This window comes from Coregonus clupeaformis, chromosome 12, assembly GCF_020615455.1.
Source record: "Coregonus clupeaformis isolate EN_2021a chromosome 12, ASM2061545v1, whole genome shotgun sequence".
Taxonomy (NCBI): Eukaryota; Metazoa; Chordata; class Actinopteri; order Salmoniformes; family Salmonidae; genus Coregonus; species Coregonus clupeaformis.
In genome coordinates, this window is record NC_059203.1 from 19,253,901 (window position 1) to 19,281,047 (window position 27,147).

Below are 27,147 nucleotides of genomic sequence, written 5' to 3' on the forward strand. Positions count from 1 at the left end.
TAGCCAAAATAATTCGTGACCTTAAACATAGTGGGATGTTAATTGCTTAATGAACTCAGGAACCATGCCTGTGTGGAAGCAACTGCTTTCAATATACTTTGTATCCCTCATTTATTCAAAGTGTTCCTTTTATTTTTACAGTTACCTGTAGTTCTAGAACATGGAATCTTACTGGAGAGGTTCTGTCTACACACCCAACAGTAGCCCATACATTTCACTTGGTAGTAGACTCCTTGTGTGTTCCACTATACAACTGTAGGCCTAAAAGCATTACTAAATGTCATACAAAGACCACTTTGTTAAGATATATTTTTAAGGGAAAATAATTGATGGCAACAGTGACAGGGGTGATTAAAGGAAGATTTTAAGACTGTGACTGCCGAGTCCAACTGTACTTGCTGTGCTGTGTGGGCGGATGGAAGGCTGTTGCTCCTTGCTAGCTAGTCACTTAATGCTTCATTATCTCCTCTCTCACACAATGACTGATGCCTCTGTCTTGGTCTCTGTCTCTGTCTCTTCACTGTGGTGATGGAGTTAGAGAAGAGAATAACTGACTGCTGTCTCTTCAGTCGGGTGAGGGAGTTAGCTGTCTGTCTCTGGTATGTTGGGAGTTAGCTGTCTCGTAGTTAGCTGTCTCTGTCTCTGAATCTGGGGTGAAGGAGTTAGCTGTCTCTGTCTCTGTCTCTGGGGTGAAGGAGTTAGCTGTCTCTGTCTCTGGGGTGAAGGAGTTAGCTGTCTCTGTCTCTGGGGTGAAGGAGTTAGCTGTTTCTGCCTCTGGGGTGAAGGAGTTAGCTGTCTCTGTCTCTGGGGTGAAGGAGTTAGCTGTCTCTGTCTCTGGGGTGAAGGAGTTAGCTGTCTCTGTCTCTGGGGTGAAGGAGTTAGCTGTCTTTGTCTCTGGGGTGAAGGAGTTAGCTGTTTCTGCCTCTGGGGTGAAGGAGTTAGCTGTCTCTGTCTCTGGGGTGAAGGAGTTAGCTGTCTCTGTCTCTGGGGTGAAGGAGTTAGCTGTCTCTGTCTCTGGGGTGAAGGAGTTAGCTGTCTCTGTCTCTGGGGTGAAGGAGTTAGCTGTTTCTGCCTCTGGGGTGAAGGAGTTAGCTGTCTCTGTCTCTGGAGTGCTGATAGAAGTATGCACAAGTCTTTTAATTATTTGTATCTCTTTACACTGGAGGGTAGAGATTTTTTAAACCCTTTGAACAAGTGGCAGAAACGTCAGCAGCAGTTTTTTTATTTGTATTTATTAGGGATCCCCATTAGTATCTCTGTAGTGACTAGGTGTATTGATACACCATCCAAAGTGTTATTAATAACTTCACCATGCTCAAAGGGATATTCAATGTCTGCTTTTTTTGGGGGTTGAACCTGTCTACCTTCTTTTCGAGGCGTTGGAAAACTCCCTGGTCTTTGTGGTTGAATCTGTGTTTGAAATTGACTGCTCGACTGAGGGACCTTACAGATAATTGTATTCAAAAATAATGTTAAACACTATTATTGCACACTTAGTGAGTCCATGCAACTTATTATGTGACTTGTTAAGCACATTTATACTCCTGAACGTATTTAGGCTTACCATAAGTAGGGGGTTGAATACTTACTGACTCAAGACAATTCAGATTTTTAATTAATTTGTAAATATTTGTAAATATCTAAAAACATAATTAGACTTTGAGTTTATGGGGTATTGCGACAAAACATCTCAACTGAATCCATTTTAAATTCTGTAACACAACAAAATGTAGATCAAGCCCGACGTGTGCGATGTAGTGGGGCGGCAGGTAGCTTAGTGGTTAAGAGCGTTGTGCCAGTAACCGAAAGGTCGCTGGTTCTAATCCCCGAGCCGACTAGGTGAAAAATCTGTCGATGTGCCCTTGAGCAAGGCACTTAACCCTAATTGCTCCTGTAAGTCACTCTGGATAAGAGCGTCTGCTAAATAATGTAAATGTAAAATGAGTTGTAGTTTCCAACAGGCAAATACTCTACATAGTTTAGTGCAGAAAATGTGGTAATTAACTACAATGACCATAATCCATTGCACACCTACTTATCCGGGTCAAGAACGCATATTGGATAGGGAGCAGTTAATTGAAAATACAGTACGGTATCTAAGACTGATAGTCGGTATTCAGCTCATAAAAGTATGCCTTATTTACTTTGAAGAACTACTAAAATATTGATTTAGTCAGACAGCATAGAGATGAGATGATGACTTTGGAATGAAATAATAAAGTCATCAAATAGGACGAAAAAAATGTAATATACACAACAACTGAAATATTTTATTAAAGTAATGTGAATAAATGATGGTTAATGAGTGATAAGCAGTAATGGACAGTCACTACCATCAAGGGACTTTTATCAATTGTTTTATTCTGTATTGTTACAGCATTCAACCCACATGGAAACAATGATTATAAAAAAAATAATAATCAAACCGAAATTGAAACTACCTTTAGAAAGCACTAATTGCTCAGCACTAAAGGCTACAGATGACATGTTTTTTTTGTTGTTTTTTTTTGTTTTTTTTGGGGGGGTCATTCTAACAAAAAAATTCCATACATACTGTATATTAGTAGGCTATATGTAAATGCCAAATTAAATTAAGAATAGTCTGATGGGTGACAATATTATCAAGCTCTTGTCAAATTGTTAATGAGAGACTGATTAAGTGTTTTTAGGCTGTGCAAGAAACAGAGCAGATGTCACGCCTTTCATGTGACCTTTTCATGCAGCCTTACAATGTATTCTAAATCAAAACATATAGACTAAGATTTGTATCACAACTAAAGTTGCATAAATAACTCTAAATTAAGCATATAGGAGGACCTGTTTCAAATGATCACTTTGTTAACTGCTTAACACAGAAAACCCCCATGTGCGCAATCCTTCTGAGATTGTTTGGGAAAAATATCCTTTCTATTTTATTCAGCTATGTTCAATTGTATTTTTCTTACTATAAAATAATGCCAAATATGATCTGCTAAATGAACTAGTGTAGCCCACAGCCATATGGCATAGCCAGATCAGGACCTAATGTAAAGATGACTCAGAAAATGCTATTCTACATTTCTTTTCATATCATAATGTTTCTTTAGACCTGACTAAAATAAATAATGTATTTATTGTGGTGGTGTAGGCTGTATTAAATTGATTTATTCAACGTTTATGTTCCAAAGGTCCGCATCAGCGGCTTGTAGGCTATGCGTGCAACCCCAGAGATGCTAAATGTCTTATGGTTAATTTACGGCCAATTACCGTGAGACCGGCAATTATTCGCATTACCATTTCCGGCGGACAAAATTGAATGACCGCCACGGCCCGTCATTACTGTCATACTGTACCTCTCTTCCTACTGTGTACGGTGTAAAAATACCCCGTTCTATTCTACACTTCCTTGTAAACATTACCGTTTATGACATCACTTCATTCAATGTAAACATTGTCAGGTGTGTTGTTGTTTGTACACTTCAAAAATCTAAGTGAAGGTTGTACCCCCTATCGCTGGTAGCTGTGGATTTATTTGACCAATATTTCGGTTAAATACTTGACCAACATTTCGGCGGAAGAACCTTCATCAGGGTGTAGCTAATAGGTGCTTATCACATCATTAAAGTGCACTATATTGATTGGTTGATTGGTTGATTGATCGATTGACTGATTGGTTGATTGGTTGATTGGTTGATTGGTTGATTGGTTGATTGATTTATTGGTTGATTGATTGTTGTGTTGGCATTATTATACTTACCATTGAAGGTGACACTGCGGATGTACTTGAGCAGTTTCTTGCCCCCAGCTAGGTTCATTTCTTCACAGATCCCTGAGACATCGGGACACAGGTCTCTCTGCATGTTGTGAAGGGCATGGGCCATAGCGTACACTGCATCGATCACAAACGGAACCTTCCCCTCCTGTTCATACTTAGAGTCTGTCCCGATCCGCTCCTGGCCTGTGGATGAAAAGAGAAGAATATTCAGAATATTTATTGGGAAGTTTACATACACTTAGGTTGGAGTCATTAAAGGTTGGAGTCATTAAAAGGTTAGGTTGGATACACGTAGGTTGGAGTCATTAAAACTTGTTTTTCAACCACTCCACAAATTTCTTGTTAACAAACTATAGTTTTGGCAAGTCGGTTAGGACATCTACTTTGTGCATGACACAAGTAATTTTTCCAACAATTGTTTACAGACAGATTATTTCACTTATAATTCACTGTATCACAATTCCAGTGGGTCAGAAGTTTACATACACTAAGATGAATGTGCCTTTAAACAGATTGGAAAATTCCAGTGGCTTTAGAAGCTTCTGATAGGATAATTTACATAATTTGAGTCAATTGGCAGTGTACCTGTGGATGTATTTCAAGGCCAACCTTCAAACTCAGTGCCTCTTTGCTTGACATCATGGGGAAATCAAAAGTAATCAGCCAAGACCTCAGAAAATAAATTGTAGACCTCCACAAGTCTGGTTCATCCTTGGGAGCAATTTCCAAACACCTGAAGGTATCACGTTCATCTGTACAAACAATAGTATGCAAGTATAAACACCATGGGACCACGCAGCCATCATATAGCTCAGGAAGGAGACGCGTTCTGTCTCCTAGAGATGAATGTACTTTGGTGCGAAAAGTGCAAATCAATCCCAGAACAACAGCAAAGGACCTTGAGAAGATGCTGGAGGTAACAGGTACAAAATTATCTATATCCACAGTAAAACAAGTTCTATATCGAAATAACCTGAAAGGACGCTCAGCAAGGAAGAAGCCACTGCTCCAAGACCGCCATAAAAAAGCCAGAATACGGTTTGCAACTGCACATGGGGACAAAGATCGTACTTTTTGGAGAAATGTCCTCTGTTCTGATAAAACAAAAATCGAACTGTTTGGCCATAATGACCATCGTTATGTTTGGAGGAAAAATGGGATGCTTGCAAGACGAAGAACACCATCCCAACCGTGAAGCACGGAGGTGGCAGCATCATGCTGTGGGGGTGCTTTGCTGGAGGAGGGACTGGTGCACTTCACAAAATAGATGGCATCATGAGGAAGGAAACTTATGTGGATATATTGAAGCAACATCTCAAGACATCAGTCAGGAAGTTAAAGCTTGGTCGCAAATTGATCTTCCAAATGGACATTGACCCCAAGCAGACTTCCAAAGTTGTGGCAAAATGGCTTAAGGACAACAAAGTCAAGGTATTGGAGTGGCCATCACAAAGCCCTGATCTCAATCCTATAGAAAAAGTGTGGGCAGAACTGAAAAAGCGTGTGCGAGCAAGGAGGCCTACAAACCTGACTCAGTTACACCAGCTCTGTCAGGAGGAATGGGCCAAAATTCACCCAACTTATTGTGGGAAGCTTTTGGTAGGCTACCCGAAACGTTTGACCCAAGTTAAACAATTTAAAGGCAATGTTACCAAATACCAATTGAGTGTATGTAAACTTCTGACCCACTGGGATTGTGATGAAAGAAATAAAAGCTGAAATAAATCATTCTCTCTACTATTATTATGACATTTCACATTCTTAAAATAAAGTGGCGATCCTAACTGACCTAAGACAGGGAATTTTTACTGGGATTAAATGTCAGGAATTGTGAAAAACTGAGTTTAAATGTATTTGGCTAAAGTGTATGTAAACTTCAGACTTCAACTGTAGCTCTCAATGATACTGCTTCAGCTCCCATCCTGACTTCCTGACATTTTACTGTTTTTGTTAACTTATTTAATTTATTGTATGTGCCGTGTACGTAATTCAGATTTGTTTTGGCTGCCTAGTCTAGCACATATACACTGCTCAAAAAAATAAAGGGAACACTTAAACAACACATCCTAGATCTGAATGAATGAAATAATCTTATTAAATACTTTTTTCTTTACATAGTTGAATGTGCTGACAACAAAATCACACAAAAATTATCAATGGAAATCAAATTTATCAACCCATGGAGGTCTGGATTTGGAGTCACCCTCAAAGTGGAAAACCACACTACAGGCTGATCCAACTTTGATGTAATGTCCTTAAAACAAGTCAAAATGAGGCTCAGTAGTGTGTGTGGCCTCCACGTGCCTGTATGACCTCCCTACAACGCCTGGGCATGCTCCTGATGAGGTGGCGGATGGTCTCCTGAGGGATCTCCTCCCAGACCAGGACTAAAGCATTCGCCAACTCCTGGACAGTCTGTGGTGCAATGTGGCGTTGGTGGATGGAGCGAGACATGATATCCCAGATGTGCTCAATTGGATTCAGGTCTGGGGAAAGGGCGGGCCAGTCCATAGCATCAATGCCTTCCTCTTGCAGGAACTGCTGACACACTCCAGCCACATGAGGTCTAGCATTGTCTTGCATTAGGAGGAACCCAGGGCCAACCGCACCAGCATATGGTCTCACAAGGGGTCTGAGGATCTCATCTCGGTACCTAATGGCAGTCAGGCTACCTCTGGCGAGCACATGGAGGGCTGTGCGGCCCCCCAAAGAAATGCCACCCCACTCCATGACTGACCCACCGCCAAACCGGTCATGCTGGAGGATGTTGCAGGCAGCAGAACGTTCTCCACGCCGTCTCCAGACGCTGTCACGTCTGTCACGTGCTCAGTGTGAACCTGCTTTCATCTGTGAAGAGCACAGGGCGCCAGTGGCGAATTTGCCAATCTTGGTGTTCTCTGGCAAATGCCAAACGTCCTGCACGGTGTTGGGCTGTAAGAACAGCCCCCACCTGTGGACGTCGGGTGCTCATACCACCCTCATGGAGTCTGTTTCTGACCGTTTGAGCAGACACATGCACATTTGTGGCCTGCTGGAGGTCATTTTGCAGGGCTCTGGCAGTGCTCCTCCTGCTCCTCCTTGCACAAAGGCGGAGGTAGCGGTCCTGCTGCTGGGTTGTTGCCCTCCTACGGCCTCCTCCACGTCTCGTGATGTACTGGCCTGTCTCCTGGTAGCGCCTCCATGCTCTGGACACTACGCTGACAGACACAGCAAACCTTCTTGCCACAGCTCGCATTGATGTGCCATCCTGGATGAGCTGCACTACCTGAGCCACTTGTGTGGGTTGTAGACTCCGTCTCATGCTACCACTAGAGTGAAAGCACCACCAGCATTCAAAAGTGACCAAAACATCAGCCAGGAAGCATAGGAACTGTGAAGTAGTCTGTGGTCACCACCTGCAGAACCACTTCTTTATTGGGGGTGTCTTGCTAATTGCCTATAATTTCCACCTGTTGTCTATTCCATTTACACAACAGCATGTGAAATTTATTGTCAATCAGTGTTGCTTCCTAAGTGGACAATTTGATTTCACAGAAGTGTGATTGACTTGGAGTTACATTGTGTTGTTTAAGTGTTCCCTTAATTTTTTTGAGCAGTGTATAATGTAATAGAACTACTTCTACTCAACTGGGTAAATACGGGACATTACTTTACGTTTGCATTAAAGGGGCAATCTGCAGCTGCAACATCCATTTTGGGATTTACCGTATATGTTAAATATGTGTACCCACTGATTCTTGAAGAATATAACTTGTAAATGCCTAATGAGCTTAGTTCAACTCTTATCCCATCAGGATCCAAAATATACGCTTGTTTTATTAAGCTGACATATGGAATTGTTTTAAGATGGTCATTCTATGGATCATTTAGCTATTTGATTTGGAATTTTAGGACCCCATTAGGTATCCCAAAAACACATTTAAAAAGTACTTTATAAAATATTGAATTTGAACTTTGCTACTATAGCCCAGAGAAATGCATCGAATAACACATTCATAAATAGCAAAAATGACAGCAAAAAAATAAATAATACGAAACAAGATTTTGAAGTGTGTCACGACCGTCTTCAAAAGGAGCAGACCAAAGCGCAGCGCGTTGAGTGAACATGACTTTATTAACTCAAAGTCTGGAACAAAACAACAAAACAAGAACGATTCGTGAAGTCCTCTGCTAAACTGACAGAACATGGAACAAAAACCCACAACACCCACAGGAAAACATACAGATAAATATGGCTCCCAATCAGAGATAACGAGCCGACAGCTGACACTCGTTACCTCCGATTGGGAGTCATTGAACCCAACAAAGAAATACAACACATAGAACCACCCAACCAAACAAAACACCACGAAACGAACACACCCTGGCTCAACACACAAAGTCCCGGAGCCAGAGCGTGACAGTACCCCCCCCTAAAGGCGCGGACTGCGACCGCGCCTCAATAAGGCAAAACAAGGGAGGGCTGGGTGGGCATACCTCTTCGGCGGTGGTTCTGGCTCTGGCCGTGGTCCCCACCCCACCAAAGTCACTACCCGCTTACGTAGCCTCCTCCACATGACCACCCCCCAACTAAACCCCACTGGATTAAGGGGCGGCACCGGACTAAAGGGCAGCACCGGACTAAGGGGCAGCACCGGACTAAGGGGCAGCACCGGACTAAGGGGCAGTACCGGACTAAGGGGGCAGCACCAGGATAAGGGGCAGCACCGGGCTAAGGGACAGCACCGGACTCAATGGCGGATCCTGGCTGGCTGGCTCTGGCGGATCCTGGCTGGACGGCTCATGGCTGGCTGAAGGATCTGGCTGCTCATGGCTGGCTGACGGATCTGGCTGCTCATGGCTGGCTGACGGATCTGGCTGCTCATGGCTGGCCGACGGATCTGGCTGCTCATGGCTGGCCGACGGATCTGGCTGCTCATGGCTGGCTGACGGATCTGGCTGCTCATGGCCGGCCGACGGATCTGGCTGCTCATGGCTGGCGGAAGGCTCTGGCTGATCCTGTCTGGCGGAAGGCTCTGGCTGATCCTGTCTGGCGGAAGGCTCTGGCTGATCCTGTCTGGCGGAAGGCTCTAGCGGCTCCGGTCTGGCGGACGGCTCTGAAGGCTCATGGCAGACGGGCGGCTTTGCAGGCTCCGTACAGACGGGCAGTTCATGCAGCGCTTGGCAGACGGACAGTTCAGACGGCGTTGGGCAGACAGGCAGTTCAGGCGCCGTTGGGCAGACGGGCAGTTCAAGCGCCGTTGGGCAGACGGGCAGTTCAGGCGCCGTTGGGCAGACGGGCAGTTCAAGCGCCGTTGGGCAGACGGGCAGTTCTGGCGCCGTTGGGCAGACGGCAGACTCTGGCCGTCTGAGGCGCACCGTAGGCCTGGTGCGTGGTGCCGGAACTGGAGGTACCGGGCTGAGGACACGCATCTCAGGGCTAGTGCGGGGAGAAGGAACAGGCCGGACCGGGCTGGCGACGCGCACCGTAGGTTTGGTGCGAGTGGCAGGAACAGGCCGGGTCGGGCTGGCGACGCACACCGTAGACTTGGTGCGGGTGGCAGGAACAGGCCGGACCGGGCTGGCGACGCACACCGTAGGTTCTGTGCGTGGAGCAGGAACAGGCCGGGCTGGGCTGGCGACGCACACCGTAGGTTCTGTGCGTGGAGCAGGAACAGGCCGGGCTGGGCTGGCGACGCACACCGTAGGTTCTGTGCGTGGAGCAGGAACAGGCCGGGCTGGGCTGGCGACGCACACCGTAGGTTCTGTGCGTGGAGCAGGAACAGGCCGGGCTGGGCTGGCGACGCACACCTTAGGTTCTGTGCGTGGAGCAGGAACAGGCCGGGCTGGGCTGGCGACGCACACCGTAGGTTCTGTGCGTGGAGCAGGAACAGGCCGGGCTGGGCTGGCGACGCACACCGTAGGTTCTGTGCGTGGAGCAGGAACAGGCCGGGCTGGGCTGGCGACGCACACCGTAGGTTCTGTGCGTGGAGCAGGAACAGGCCGGGCTGGACTGGCGACGCACACCGTGGGCTTGATGCGTGGAGTAGGAACAGGCCGGTCCGTACTGGGAACACACACCACTGGCTTTAACTGGGGATCAGGAACGGGCCGGACCGGACTGGTAACACACATCAGTCTCTCACGCCGTGCCGCAACAACTTCCCTTCCTCTACTCGCCAATGGCTCCCGTAATCCGATAGCCTTCTCTCCACGTCTCCCTGTGGCAGCCTCCTGCTGCCCAGCCGCTCCAAGCCATGTGCCCCCCAAAAAACTTTTTTGGGGTTGCCTCTCGTCCTTCCAACGATGACCCTGCTGACGCCGTTGCTCCTCTCTCGCCAGGACCTTGATCTTCCCCCAAGGTCCCTTGCCCCCGAGCATGTCCTCCCAGGACCACGATTTGCCCACCTGGGCCATCGCCAGCCTCTCGATCTCCTTACCAGGCGCCTCCTCCCATGTCCAGTCTCTTTGCTCCTGGACACGCTGCTTGGTCCTTTTATGGTGGGTTTTTCTGTCACGACCGTCTTCAAAAGGAGCAGACCAAAGCGCAGCGCGTTGAGTGAACATGACTTTATTAACTCAAAGTCTGGAACAAAACAACAAAACAAGAACGATTCGTGAAGTCCTCTGCTAAACTGACAGAACATGGAACAAAAACCCACAACACCCACAGGAAAACATACAGATAAATATGGCTCCCAATCAGAGATAACGAGCCGACAGCTGACACTCGTTACCTCCGATTGGGAGTCATTGAACCCAACAAAGAAATACAACACATAGAACCACCCAACCAAACAAAACACCACGAAACGAACACACCCTGGCTCAACACACAAAGTCCCGGAGCCAGAGCGTGACAAAGTGTTTGTATTGTATCTAGGAAATATAAGTAAGCACAGGAAATGTATATATAATATTTTTTTTTTTTACGCATATTTAACCACTTTTTTGGGGTAGGCACAAAACTACCTTCACATTTCCATTAATTCTTTGGGTCCCATGACACTTGTTGGGTCACATGAGTTTGTAGCCCAAACGGTTCGGACGCTACAGACAGAAGTTGGTACCAACTTCATATGAGTCCCCTGACACTTGTGGGGGTCTCCCCTTTCCACAGAGGGGTCATAATAGTTTGTAGGTCAAATTGTTCGGACGCTACAGACGTTTTCCGTGAGAAGACAGATTTTCGGGATGTCTCATGGTCCGGCAAACACCAGTCTAGCTCTGCCACATTTCACCGCAGATGCGGAAGGGTGACATCGGCGGATGCTGTGTATTGATATCTCTAGATAACAGATATCTCTAGTTTAAACAGATGTTATTATTTCGATTGACAGTTTGGCCGTATTATGATGGTTCCATGGATTAGACATGCTCTTTAATCTGCTCTTTAATAAGGCTTCACATTAGCTCCACACTGTTATCATCAACATGATCAAGTGGGCCCATGGAATTACACAGAGGCTTATCTGGACATTTTAATAGCTGCTTTATCTCGAACAGTTGCATTTCGGTGGCGGGATCTGCTCTCTACCTCTCTCTGAATTTATTTCATCACCTTGGATACTTTGGGAGAATTACAACAAAGGGCAAAAGCACTGTGTTTCTTACCTTCAATGGTACTATGCCACACATTTGACCTTAACCCATAAGAGTCTAAGCCCTGTCTAACCCGAGGGAGAGGGGGAACTACTCAATCAACCAATCAATCAATCAATTAACCAATCAACCAATCAACCAACCAATCAATCAATCAATCAATCAACCAATCAACCAATCAACCAATCAACCAATCAATCAATCAACCAATCAATCAACCAATCAATCAATCAACCAAATGTATTTATAAAGCCCTTTTTACATCAGCAGATGTCACAAAGTGCTATACATAAACCCAGCCTAAAACCCCAAACAGCAAGCAATGCAGATGTAGAAGCACGGTGGCTAGCAAAAACTCCTTAGAAAGGCAGGAACCTAGAAAGAAACCTAGAGAGGAACCAGGCTCTGAGGGGTGGCCAGTCCTCTTCTGGCTGCGCTGGGTGAAGATTATAAGAGTACATGGCCATTAAGGCCAGATTGTTCTTTGTGATGTTCAAACGTTCACAGATGACCAGCAGGGTCAAATAATAATGACAGTGGATGTAGAGGGTGCAACAGGTCAGTTCCTCAGGAGTAAATGTAATTTGTCTTTTCATAGCCGAGAATTCTGAGGTCGAGACAGCAGGTGCAGTAGAGAGAGAGAGAGAGAGAGAGAGAGAGAGAGAGAGAGAGAGAGAGAGAGAGAGAGAGAGAGAGAGAGAGAGAGAGAGAGAGAGAGAGAGAGAGAGACAGAAACAGACAGAGAGAGAGAGAGAGAGAGAGAGAGAGAGAGAGAGAGAGAAAGAGAAACAGAAACAGACAGAAACAGACAGAGAGAGAGAGAGAGAGAGAGAGAGAGAGAGAGAGAGAGAGAGAGAGAGAGAGAGAGAGAGAGAGAGAGAGAGAGAGAGAGAGAAAGAGAGAGAGAGAAAGAGAGAGAGAGAAAGAGAGAGAGAGAGAGAGAGTTGAAAACAGCAGGTCCGGGACAAGGTAGCACGTCCGGTGAACAGGTCAGGGTTCCATAGCCGCAAGCAGAACAGTTGAAACTGGAGCAGCAGCACAACCAGGTGGACTGGGGACAGCCAGGAGTCATCAGGCCAGGTAAGTCCTGAGGCATGGTCCTAGTACTACTAAGGTACAGTATATGGAGTTGTTTTAAGAAGGTCATACCAAGGATAATTTTGCTATTTGATTTAGAATTTAGAATTGTAAGACCCCTTGAAGTATGCAAAAAAAATATTTTAACATTATTTGATGAAACATTTTACTTGGCTTTGACTGCTATTAGCCCATACAAATGCATTGGATAACAGATTCACTACATGGAGCAACAGATAGTCCCCCCCAAAATCATCTAAAGGAAGTTTGTTCTGAAGTGCCTATCCTATATCTGAGAGATATAAGATAAATCAGAAAACGTGTTATTTAACCCCTTATTTTTGTCACTAAACAGTCTCCATATATACTTCCATAAAAAAAAAAAATCAACTGGTACCAGGGGACATTCAGACAGGTCTTGTGAGACCTGTGGGCGTCTTAGAGCAAAACAACCAACGTACGTGTTCGTGACAGTCTCACCTTTACACAGAAGGGTCATATTAGTGTTTAACCCAAACTGTTCGGATGCTACAGACAGAAGTTGGCAGATCGGCTGTTCCGACTTCAAACAAGTCCCAAGACGCTTGTGGGTCGGACAGCAAAACGGAGAACAGGGGTCATAATAGTTTGTAGGCCAAACCGTTTGGACGCTACAGACGATTTTGAGGATGTCTCATGGTCTGACCAACACCGCTCTAGCTCTGCCACCTTTCACCGCAGATGAGGAAGTGTTACATTGGCGGATGCGGTAGATTGAGATGCATCCGATGCAAAAAAAAAAAAAAAGATATCTCAAGTTTTTATTATGCGAATATATTTCCGTGGGGCGCGGACATTAACCTTAGGGGGTTAAAGGGCACCACACAGAGAGACATGTTTTTATGTAGACACATTTAGATTTTTGTCATTTAGCAGACGCTCTTATCCAGAGCCACTTACAGTTAGTGAGTGCATACATGGCCCCCCGTGGGAAACGAACCCACAACTCTGGCGTTGCAAGCGCCATGCTCTACCAACTGAGCTACAGGGGACCACATCTCAAAAAGCATTGTATGCCAGTGACTGTACAATTGACCCATGAGAATTAGTCTGGGTTTTTATTTGAAATTTCTCTGAGAAATAGTACATGACAACCTATTTACATTGAGCGGACTTATTAAGGCTACAGAAAATAATTATTACAGTATGACGATCATAACAACAACAATGGGCAGCCCAAAGTGTTTGATCATCATAATGACTCCTAATGTCCTTTCTTCAAGTATTTACCTCTTATACTGTCATTATTCAATTTAGACTCTATCCTCGTGTCTCCTGCTTAATGTTGGCACATATTTACAAGGCTTCTGTTAGGAAAAAATGTAAAAACAGCTGGCTAAACAACAGTTTGTTGTGTTAATTACACTATGTACATCATCTCTGTAGAGCAAGGTTCATCCCCTCTGTACATTTTGGTTCTATTTCTGATTCAGCTGAAAGAAAGTAGCATTTCATTTCATCAGTTTTAATTTATGCTACTTTTTTTTGCTTTATTCTCTGGCCTATTATGAAACATTTTTACTTCAACACTTTAGTCTGAGCATAACCAAATAATTTAATGTTAATAAAAATAAAAATAAACAGGCCTACTTATGAAATGAAGAAAGAGGAAGACACAATTAAGCCACATTGAGCATTGAGAGGGTGAAAGTTCACGAGCGTATATATATATATATATATATATATATATATATATATATATATATATATATATATATATATATATAATATATATATATATAATACCAACAACAGAGTCAGGAATAACTGAAAGATTTGGAGTAGCTGAAATGGTTGCCCTGGGCTGGATCTGTATTCAGCATTGGCTTTGTTTTGACACACACACACACACACACACACACACACACACACACACACACACACACACACACACACACACACACACACACACACGGTAGTGTAGCAGCACTGCAACCCAAATTTCTCTATGGCAATGTCTTACTGCTCCAGATATCTTTTGATCTTGCAAATACCCAACAGAGCTTTCAACGTTAGCCACTGCGTTTCCCGTAAGAGAGAAAATAAATAATAAAACAAAATGAACGCTAAGAAAACACAATCACATGACCGTAAATTATCGTTGGTACTTTGTGGCTCGTATCATCACCATTATGACATAGACACATTATTATTACATGGAATATACAGTACACTATCATTACATACTCAATCAAACACATAGACACATTATCATTATATACCCTATCAAACACATAGACACATTATCATGAAATGCCATATCAAACACATAAAGACATGATCAATCTATACCCTATCAGACACATAGGCATTATCATTATAGACCCCCATCAAACACAGACATTATCATTATATACCCTATCAAACACGTATATGAAAATGTATGCACTCACTAACTGTAATTCGCTCTGGATAAGAGCGTATGCTAAATGACTAAAATGTAAAATATAGACATTATCATTATGTACCCTATCATACATATAGACAATATCATTATATACCCTATCAAACATATAGACAATATCATTATATACCCTATCATACATATAGACAATATCATTATATACCCTATCATACATATAGACAATATAATTATATACCCTATCATACATATAGACAATATCATTATGTACCCTATCATACATATAGACAATATCATTATATACCCTATTATACATATAGACAATATCATTATGTACCCTATCATACATATAGACAATATCATTATATACCCTATCATACATATAGACAATATCATTATATACCCTATCATACATATATACATTATCATTATATACCCTATCATACATATAGACATTATCATTATATACCCTATCATACATATAGACAATATCATTATATACCCTATCATACATATAGACAATATCATTATATACCCTATCATACATATAGACAATATCATTATATAACCTATCATACATATAGACAATATCATTATATACCCTATCATACATATAGACAATATCATTATATACCCTATTATACATATAGACAATATCATTATGTACCCTATCATACATATAGACAATATCATTATATACCCTATCATACATATAGACAATATCATTATATACCCTATCATACATATATACATTATCATTATATACCCTATCATACATATAGACATTATCATTATATACCCTATCATACATATAGACAATATCATTATATACCCTATCAAACACAAAGAGACATTATCATTATATACCCTATCAAACACAAAGAGATATTATCATTATATACCCTCTCAAACACAAAGAGACATTATCGTTATATACCCTCTCAAACACATAAAGACATTATCAATCTATACCCTATCAAACACATAGACAGTATCATGATATACCCTATCAAACACATAGACATATTATCATTCTATACCCTATTGAACACATAGACACATTATCATTATATACCGTATCGAACATGTAGACACATTATCATTCAATACCCCATCAAAAACATAGACTTTATCAATATATACCCTATCAAACACATATTCACATTATCATTCTATACCGTATCGAACATGTAGACACATTATCATTATATACCCCATCAAAAACATAGACACATTATCATTATATACCCTACTCAACACATTTACACATTATCATTGTATACCATATCAAACAAACTCAATTAAATTTGGACGAGGGACATTGGAATCCCCTGTTCTCTCTCTCTCTCTCTCTCTCTCTCTCTCTCTCTCTCTCTCTCTCTCTCTCTCTTCTCTCTCTCTCTCTCTCTCTCTCTCTCTCTCTCTCTCTCTCTCTCTCTCTCTCTCTCTCTCTCTCTCTCTCTCTCTCTCTCTCTCTCTCTCTCTCTCTCTCTCTCTCTCTCTCTCTCTCTCTCTCTCTCTCTCTCTCTCTCTCTCTCTCTCTCTCTCTCTCTCTCTCTCTCTCTCTCTCTCTCTCTCTCTCTCTCTCTCTCTCTCTCTCTCTCTCTCTCCAACACATTGCATCACGGGAGCTTAAATATCTCAGAGAAGAATGTTCCAGCCAGTAACATTTAAAGACCTGCTCTATGGTAGATGGGAGAAAGCATGTCACGCTAGTCACCCCTACATGTCACGCTAGTCACCCCTACAGTATTTGGTGCTGCTAAACGTTCACATACATAGGATATGGAGGTATTTCATTGTATTAAATAGATAAACAGTGTATATAATTATGATGTTTAGAAGGACGTGGGATGCTTGGATGAGGCTGAACGGGGTCAAAAGCAGGGGAGATAGCAGTTCGTTCTCTCCTCTTCTCCATTTTTTCCTGGAACCCAATCCCAATGCAATATAGTAATGACTGAGTTTGATTTTCAGATCATACTGTACATTGTGGGTGAGGTGCTACAATACATGTGTTATATAGTATCCTACCTCTCAAACATGGTATACTGTATTAGTTGATGGTATTGCCATTTTATAATAATATGCCATTTAGCAGACGCTATTATCCAAAGCGACTTACAGTCATGTGTGCATACATTTTTACGTATGGGTGGTCCCGGGGATCGAACCCACTACCCTGGCGTTACAGGCGCCATGCTCTACCAATTGAGCTACAGAGGACCATTTTGAGTGTAATTGCTGGAATGAGATATAAAGTGCTGCCAGAAATGCCATGCAAACAGATATTAATTGTATCACAGTGAACAGAAATGCACAGCCCTAAGGTGAATGGTGTTTGTGTCAGCTTCCTGAAACAATGTATTAGAAGACTTTGCTCAGAACAAGGGGACAGAACGTGTTTTCAAATGCGGTGACTGGACGTATTTAGCTTTTTGAAAATATAACGCTCAGCGCTGCTTTTAAAACCACCAAACATTGTGTTGGGTTTAGGGTTAGCGATAATACATCTATTACCATTGTTGGTCAGCCAAGTACGGAAGGTTATTGTTGCCAAAAAGAAGGGGGGAAAAAAACATGAACTGTTTGTTCTGTGGGGTGAGAAATGTGAAGTTGAAAAAGCTGTCAACCAATAGAAGACAGTGACAGTTTTGTTGAAGGAAGGAACCATCCTATAAATCCTGTCCTAATCATCTCATTACGTCTGGTTGAAGAGGGAGGCGGCGCCAGGAGCTAACACGTCAAGCGAGTAATAACCCAACAGAGAGGAGGAGGGCTGCTAATTAATGTAGGACAGGACAGAAAAACAACAGGCTTAGAATTCCTCAGGTATAGTAGTATTATAATGGCTAGCCCTCCCTCACTAGAAACAACAGACCCTGATCTCTCCTCACTCACTGGAAACACCAGACCCTGATCTCTCCTCCCTCACTAGAAACACCAGACCCTGATCTCCCCTCCCTCACCGGAAACAACAGACCCTGATCTCTCCTCCCTCACTGGAAACACCAGACCCTGATCTCCTCTCCCTCACTAGAAACACCAGACCCTGATCTCCCCTCCCTCACCGGAAACAACAGACCCTGATCTCTCCTCCCTCACTGGAAACACCAGACCCTGATCTCTCCTCCCTCACTAGAAACACCAGACCCTGATCTCCCCTCCCTCACCGGAAACAACAGACCCTGATCTCTCCTCCCTCACTGGAAACACCAGACCCTGATCTCCTCTCCCTCACTAGAAACACCAGACCCTGATCTCCCCTCCCTCACTAGAAACACCAGACCCTGATCTACCCTCCCTCATTAGAAACACAATACTCCGATCTCTCTCCCTCACTAGAAACACCAGACCCTGATCTCTCCTCCCTCACTAGAAACACCAGACCCTGATCTCCCCTCCCTCACCGGAAACAACAGACCCTGATCTCTCCTCCCTCACTGGAAACAACAGACCCTGATCTCTCCTCCCTCACTGGAAACACCAGACCCTGATCTCCTCTCCCTCACTAGAAACACCAGACCCTGATCTCCCCTCCCTCACTAGAAACACCAGACCCTGATCTACCCTCCCTCATTAGAAACACAATACTCGGATCTCTCATCCCTCACTAGAAACACCAGACCTTGATCTCTCCTCCGTCACTAGAAACACCAGACCCTGATCTCCCCTCCCTCACCGGAAACAACAGACCCTGATCTCTCCTCCCTCACTGGAAACACCAGACCCTGATCTCTTCTCCCTCACTAGAAACACCAGACCCTGATCTCCCCTCCCTCACCGGAAACAACAGACCCTGATCTCTCCTCCCTCACTGGAAACACCAGACCAAGGTCTACCCTCCCTCATTAGAAACACAATACTCTGATCTCTCCTCCCTCACTAGAAACACCAGACCCTGATCTCTCCTCCCTCACTAGAAACACCAGATCCTGATCTCCTCTCCCTCACTAGAAACACCAGACCCTGATCTCTCCTCCCTCACTAGAAACACCAGACCCTGATCTCTCCTCCCTCACTAGAAACACCAGACCCTGAAATATCCTCCATCACTAGAAACACCAGACCCTGATCTCTCCTCCCTCACTAGAAACACCAGACCCTGATCTTCTCTCCCTCACTATAAACACCAGACCCTGATCTTTCCTGCCTCACTAGAAACACCAAACCCTGATCTCCTCTTACTCACTAGAAACACCAGACCCTGATCTCTCCTCCCTCACTAGAAACACCAGACCCTGATCTCTGCTGCCTCACTAGAAACACCAGACCCTGATCTCTTCTCCCTCACTAGAAACACCAGACCCTGATCTATCCTCCCTCACCGGAAACAACAGACCCTGATATCTCCTCCCTCACTGGAAACACCAGACCCTGATCTCCTCTCCCTCACTAGAAACACCAGACCCTGATCTATCCTCCCTCACCGGAAACAACAGACCCTGATCTCTCCTCCCTCACTGGAAACACCAGACCCTGATCTCCTCTCCCTCACTAGAAACACCAGACCCGTATCTATCCTCCCTCACTAGAAACACCAGACCCTGATCTCTCCTCCCTCACTAGAAACACCAGACCCTGATCTACCCTCCCTCATTAGAAACACAATACTCTGATCTCTCCTCCCTCACTAGAAACACCAGACCCTGATCTCTCCTCCCTCACTAGAAACACCAGATCCTGATCTCTCCTCCCTCAGTGGAAACACCAGACCCTGATCTCTCCTCCCTCACTAGAAACACCAGACCCTGAAATATCCTCCATCACTAGAAACACCAGACCCTGATCTCTCCTCCCTCACTAGAAACACCAGACCCTGAAATATCCTCCATCACTAGAAACACCAGACCCTGATCTCTCCTCCCTCACTAGAAACAACAGACCCTGATCTTCTCTCCCTCACTATAAACACCAGACCCTGATCTTTCCTGCCTAACTAGAAACACCAGACCCTGATCTCCTCTTACTCACTAGAAACACCAGACCCTGATCTCCCCTCCCTCACTAGAAACACCAGACCCTGATCTCTGCTGCCTCACTAGAAACACCAGACCCTGATCTCTTCTCCCTCACTAGAAACACCAGACCCTGATCTCTCCTCCCTCACTAGAAACACCAGACCCTGAAATATCCTCCATCACTAGAAACACCAGACCCTGATCTCTCCTCCCTCACTAGAAACAACAGACCCTGATCTTCTCTCCCTCACTATAAACACCAGACCCTGATCTTTCCTGCCTCACTAGAAACACCAGACCCTGATCTCCTCTTACTCACTAGAAACGCCAGACCCTGATCTCTGCTGCCTCACTAGAAACACCAGACCCTGATCTCTTCTCCCTCACTAGAAACACCAGACCCTGATCTCTCCTCCCTCACCAGAAACACCAGATCCTGATTTCCTCTCCCTCACTAGAAACACCAGACCCTGATCTATCCTCCCTCACTAGAAACACCAGAAACGGATCTCTCCTCCCTCACTAGAAACACCAGATCCTGATCTCTCCTCCCTCACTATAAACACCAGACCCTGATCTTTCCTGCCTCACTAGAAACACCAGACCCTGATCTCCTCTTACTCACTAGAAACGCCAGACCCTGATCTCTGCTGCCTCACTAGAAAGACCAGACCCTGATCTCTTCTCCCTCACTAGAAACACCAGACCCTGATCTCTCCTCCCTCACCAGAAACACCAGATCCTGATTTCCTCTCCCTCACTAGAAACACCAGACCCTGATCTATCCTCCCTCACTAGAAACACCAGAAACGGATCTCTCCTCCCTCACTAGAAACACCAGATCCTGATCTCTCCTCCCTCACTAGAAACACCAGACCCTGATCTTTCCTCCCTCACTAGAAACAACAGACCCTGATCTTCTCTCCCTCACTATAAACACCAGACCCTGATCTTTCCTGCCTAACTAGAAACACCAGACCCTGATCTCCTCTTACTCACTAGAAACACCAGACCCTGATCTCCCCTCCCTCACTAGAAACACCAGACCCTGATCTCTGCTGCCTCACTAGAAACACCAGACCCTGATCTCTCCTCCCTCACTAGAAACAACAGACCCTGATCTTCTCTCCCTCACTATAAACACCAGACCCTGATCTTTCCTGTCTCACTAGAAACACCAGACCCTGATCTCCTCTTACTCACTAGAAACACCAGACCCTGATCTCTCCTCCCTCACTAGAAACACCAGACCCTGATCTCTGCTGCCTCACTAGAAACACCAGAACCTGATCTCTTCTCCCTCACTAGAAACACCAGACCCTGATCTCTCCTCCCTCACCAGAAACACCAGATCCTGATTTCCTCTCCCTCACTAGAAACACCAGACCCTGATCTATCCTCCCTCACTAGAAACACCAGAAACGGATCTCTCCTCCCTCACTAGAAACACCAGATCCTGATCTCTCCTCCCTCACTAGAAACACCAGACCCTGATCTCTCCTCCCTCACTAGAAACACCAGACCCTGATCTCCTTTCCCTCACTAGAATCACCAGACCCTGATCTCTCCTCCCTCACTAGAAATACCAGACCCTGATCTCTCCTCCCTCACTAGAAACACCAGACCTTGATCTCTCCTCGCTCACTAGAAACACCAGATCCTGATCTCCTCTCCCTCACTAGAAACACCAGACCCTGATCTTTCCTCCCTCACTATAAACACCAGACCCTGATCCATCCTCCCTCAATAGAAACACCGGATCCTGATCTCTCCTCCCTCACTGGAAACACCAGATCCTGATATCTCCTCCCTCACTGGAAACACCAGATCCTGATCTCTCCTCCCTCACTGGAAACACCAGATCCTGATCTTTCCTCCCACCCTATCAGGAGCCCAGGACCCATATTGCCTTTGCAGCATAATGTTATCCTTACAACAGGAGCATGTGCTTCCACTATTGTCAACCCACTCTGTTCCTTGACGTGTGCAAATTAGCCTCACACAGCTCACTCCCTACCTGCCTAGCTGGCTGCCTGGCTGTCTCCAGGTGAAGTGGCCAAACTACAAAAGCATGTTCCACCTAGATAGGAGAAGGGAACCACAGCCAGAGCAGGGTGAGAAATCTGTGCTACAGCTAATACTGACCCTGCTATACCATCACACTGGACGTGGCTTATTGCTTTGGTGTCTCATTATAGATTTCGGATAGGTAGTACCTGGAGATTGGTAATCATGTGTTCATTTGAATGAACTATAATAAAAATAATAATATGCCATTTAGCAGACGCTTTTATCCAAAGCGACTTACAGTCATGCGTGCATACATTTTTGTGTATGGGTGGTCCCGGGGATCGAACCCACTACCTTGGCGTTACAAGCGCCGTGCTCTACCAGCTGAGCTACAGAGGACTATGACTATGACATTTTGTATGTTAAAAAAGGTACAGCATTCACTACTGCTGAAGTCTCACACTGGATGCCTAGGTGGCTCGTAATGGGGATAAGTTATTAGGAGGTCTTGGTGTGGAGAATTACGATACCTACGTGTAGCTAGATGTTAATCATGTTTCATATAAATAAATCGTATTTGAAAGTATATGCTTCTGAGAGCTGTTATTATTTACACAGTGTTGTGAATCTTTGAAGGTAATCGATTTTTGTTGTTGTTGCTTGTTTCATAATTAACCACTACTGTTATTCAACATACTTCTGAGTGATAACTCTTCATTTGGAGGTGTGTTACTATGGGATTAGCATATGGAGATTGTTAAAACTATTTTCATATTAATTAATCAAGTACCCTTATAATTTTGTTTGTTAACTTAAAAGGTACACCCGGCACAGCCAGGAGAGGACTGGCCACCCCTCAGAGCCTGGGTCCTCTCCACCAGGTACAGCCAGAAGAGGACTGGCCACCCCTCAGAGCCTGGTTCCTCTCTATGGTTTCTTCCTACTGTAGGTTCCTGCCTTTCTAGGGAGTTGTTCCTAGCCACCCTGCCTCTACATCTGCATGTCTTGCTCTCTGGGGTTTTAGGCTGGGTTTCTGTACAAGCACTTTGTGACAACTGCTGATGGTAAAAGGGCTTTATAAATACTGTGCGTTTGATTGATTGATACTGTTATTTACAACTACTGTGTGTTGTTAAGGGATTAACAATCCCTTAAGCTCAGTTGGTAGAGCATGGCGCTTGCAACGCCAGGGTTGTGGGTTTGTTTCCCACGGGGGGGGGGGGGCAGTATGAAAATGTATGCACTCACTAACTGTAAGTCGCTCTGGATAAGAGCGTCTGCTAAATGACTAAAATGTAAAAATTATTAGCATAGCGACAGTTGGGACTGTAGGGTTCTATATGCAAAAACGATGATTCTGAGATAATTTAAAGTTCCGAACCCTCGTTGGTTTGAATGGTTTTAGCTATTTTTATCTAGTATTCTTTTGAACTTAACAACATGAATTGGGGTATTTAGAGTACTCTACACTGAGTATACCAAACATTAAGAACACCTTCCTAATATTGAGTTGCACCCCCTTTTGCCCTCAGAAGAGACTAAATTCGTCGGGGCATAGACTACAAGGTGTCAAAAGCATTCCACAGGGATGCTGGCCCATGTTGACTCCAATGCTTCCCACAGTTGTGTCAATTTGGCTGGGCGTCTTTTGGGTGGTTGACCATTGTTAATACAAACGGGAAACTGTTGAGGGTGAAAAACCCAGCAGCGTTGCAGTTCTTGACACACTCAAACCGGTGCGCCTGGCACCTACTACCATACCCCGTTCAAAGACACTTAAATCATTTGTCTTGCCAATTCACCCTCTGAATGACACGCATACCCAATCCATGTCTCAATTGTCTCAAGGCTTAAAAATCCTTCTTTAACCGGTCTCCTCCCCTTCATTTACACTGATTGAAGTGGATTTAATGACATCAATAAGGGATCATAACTTTCACCTGGATTCACCTGGTCAGTCTATATCCTCCTGAGTGGCACAGTGGTCTAAGGCGCTGTGCCACTGGAGATCCCGGTTCGAATCCAGGCTCTGTCGTAGCCGGCCGGGAGACAGTGTCGTCCAGGGTAGGGGAGGGAATGGCCGGCAGGGATGTAGCTCAGTTGGTAGAGCACGGTGTTTGCAACGCCAGGGTTGTGGGTTCAATTCCCACGGGGGGCCAATGTAAAAAATAATGTATGCACTCACTAGAGTGTCATTTAGCAGACACTCTTATCCAGAGCGACTTACGCTCTGGATAAGAGTGTCTGCTAAATGACGTAAATGGAAAGAGTTCCTAATGTTTTATCCACTCAGTGTATGTGAAGAGAACATTTAATAAAACTATGTCAAAACACTACAAATGCAGATAGAGCCATATAGTCCCAACCTCTCAATATGTACTTGGAGGTGGTTAATCATGTTTTCGTGTTAATTAATTAAATACTGCTCTTGTGTTTGTTTAAAAATACTTTCTCTGAGGTTGTTTTGCCTTCTCAGCTCTCACACTGGTTTATTATGGAGATTACTTCTGAGTGCTCGGGTTTGTTAACCATGTTTTTATGTTAATTAATCAAGTACCGTATTGTAATTTTGTTCATTTAATAAAAGGTACTGGCATTTGAAAGCTTCTGAGCGTTGTTATTGTTTAAACACGGTGTTGTGAGTCTTTCACAGTGTTGTGAATCTTTCACGGTGTTGTGATTCTTTCACGGTGTTGTTAAATAACAATATTTAGGGGGTTTAAAGTACAACTTTGTCAAGTGCAGCAACAAAATGGCTACCTGTGCATTTCCTGCTGGTGTCTTCCTTCTTGGAGGCGCTCATCAGTTTGCAGTTGAAGTTCTCCTCCCAGTATTCAGCAAACCACACATTCCTGCGGTTGTTCTCCAGCGTCCGCGACGTGAAGTATGCATCAAAGCCTGGAAACAAAAGACAGATAAGCAAGTCTTAGATAAGTCTTAGAACAAGTCAGAACAAATCTTAGGCCTCAAGAGCATCTTTAATGTCTAACCATCCACTGTTTGCGCAGAAAAAGGCGTGGGCAAAACTTATCTAACTTAGACTGACAATGCATTATTTGCATTATGTAAGACACTTAACCTTCAAGCTTTATATATGTCCAGTTCCTATTGCTCCTAGATCCCCTGCTGAAAAAGACCCTGTGAAACCAATTGCATAAAAATATCAATTCACTGGCTGGCTCCATTGCCAAAGGATGGAATCTGTAAGTGTCAGGAATTAAAGCTGATGAGTAAATCAGTAGAACTCTCCTTCAGTCTTGCCCTGAGCTTGCCTTGACATGACATCAACTTCTGGAACAGAGAACAAATGTTTGCATCTTTTTTAAATGCTAGTTTGTTATTTTCCTATTTCAGATATACTGTAAAATAGGACATCATTCTAGAGAGCGAAAATGCCTCATTCTCTGTGTCTTTACAGTGAGGGAAAAAAGTATTTGATCCCCTGCTGATTTTGTATGTTTGCCCACTGACAAAGAAATGATCAGTCTATAATTTTAATGGTAGGTTTATTTGAACAGTGAGAGACAGAATAACAACAACAAAAAATCCAGAAAAACGCATGTCAAAAATTTTATAAATTGATTTGCATTTTAATGAGGGAAATAAGTATTTGACCCCCTCTCAATCAGAAAGATTTCTGGCTCCCAGGTGTCTTTTATACAGGTAACGAGCTGAGATTGGGAGCACACTCTTAAAGGGAGTGCTCCTAATCTCAGTTTGTTAACTGTATAAAAGACACCTGTCCACAGAAGCAATCAATCAATCAGATTCCAAACTCTCCACAATGGCCAAGACCAAAGAGCTCTCCAAGGATGTCAGGGACAAGATTGTAGACCTACACAAGGCTGGAATGGGCTACAAGGCCAAGCAGCTTGGTGAGAAGGTGACAACAGTTGGTGCGATTATTTGCAAATGGAAGAAACACAAATCTCAATCTCCCTCGGCCTGGGGCTCCATGCAAGATCTCACCTTGTGGAGTTGCAATGATCATGAGAACAGTGAGGAATCAGCCCAGAACTACACGGGAGGATCTTGTCAATGATCTCAAGGCAGCTGGGACCATAGTCACCAAGAAAACAATTGGTAACACACTACGCCATGAAGGACTGAAATCCTGCAGCGCCCGCAAGGTCCCCCTGCTCAAGAAAGCACATATACATGCCCGTCTGAAGTTTGCCAATGAACATCTGAATGATTCAGAGGAGAACTGGATGAAAGTGTTGTGGTCAGATGAGACCAAAATCGAGCTCTTTGGCATCAACTCAACTCGCCGTGTTTGGAGGAGGAGGAATGCTGCCTATGACCCCAAGAACACCATCCCCACTGTCAAACATGGAGGTGGAAACATTATGCTTTGGGGGTGTTTTTTCTGCTAAGGGGACAGGACAACTTCACCACATCAAAGGGACGATGGACGGGGCCATGTACCGTCAAATCTTGGGTGAGAACCTCATTCCCTCAGCCAGGGCATTGAAAATGGGTTGTGGATGAGTATTCCAGCATGACAATGACCCAAAACACACGGCCAAGGCAACAAAGGAATGGCTCAAGAAGAAGCACATTAAGGTCCTGGAGTGGCCTAGCCAGTCTCCAGACCTTAATCCCATAGAAAATCTGTGGAGGGAGCTGAAGGTTCGAGTTGCCAAACGTCAGGCTCAAAACCTTAATGACTTGGAGAAGATCTGCAAAGAGGAGTGGGACAAAATCCCTCCTGAGATGTGTGCAAACCTGGTGGCCAACTACAAGAAATGTCTGACCTCTGTGATTGCCAACAAGGGTTTTGCCACCAAGTACTAAGTCATGTTTTGCAGAGTGGTCAAATACTTATTTCCTTAATTAAAATGCAAATAAATTTATAACATTTTTGACATGCTTTTTTCTGGATTTTTTTATTTATTCTGTCTCTCACTGTTCAAAAAAACCTACCATTAAAATGATATACTGATCATTTCTTTGTCAGTGGGCAAACGTACAAAATCAGCAGGGGATCAAATACTTTTTTCCCTCACTGTATATGCTTCTTCCAGCCATAACACCTTCAAACCTGCTCCAATATAATGTAACACTGTCAAACCTGCTCCAATATAATGTAACACATTCAAACCTGCTCCAATATAATGTAAACACCTTCAAACCTGCTCCAATATAATGTAAACACCATGACTTTCCCCAGCGTTGTTTCATTGGCCTAAAGAGGAGAATAAAGTTGCTAATAGATTCAAGTTTAATTGCCTCTCTGCAGTGTGTACAGAGAGACTACAGGGGAATACCAGTTAATCAATTGAACCTTGGCGACAACAGAGCAAAGTCTTCTGTGGTTTTATAGCCAAGAATGGTTAAAACCCGGGATTGCAGAGTTCTAC

The 27,147-nt window shown here is 44.1% G+C and overlaps 1 protein-coding gene across 1 annotated transcript in view; it reads right to left on the bottom strand.

Annotated features, from left to right (window-relative positions):
• The window catches only part of LOC121577905 (metabotropic glutamate receptor 7), a 233,129-nt gene that overhangs the window by 70,808 nt on the left and 135,174 nt on the right, over positions 1–27,147 (bottom strand). Inside the window, exons 4-5 of the mRNA XM_045223727.1 lie at positions 24,545–24,682; positions 3,737–3,937 (exon numbers count right to left, since the gene is read on the bottom strand). Of these exons, the coding sequence (XP_045079662.1) occupies positions 3,737–3,937; positions 24,545–24,682 (339 nt within the window). The remainder of the gene's footprint in view (positions 1–3,736; positions 3,938–24,544; positions 24,683–27,147) is intronic.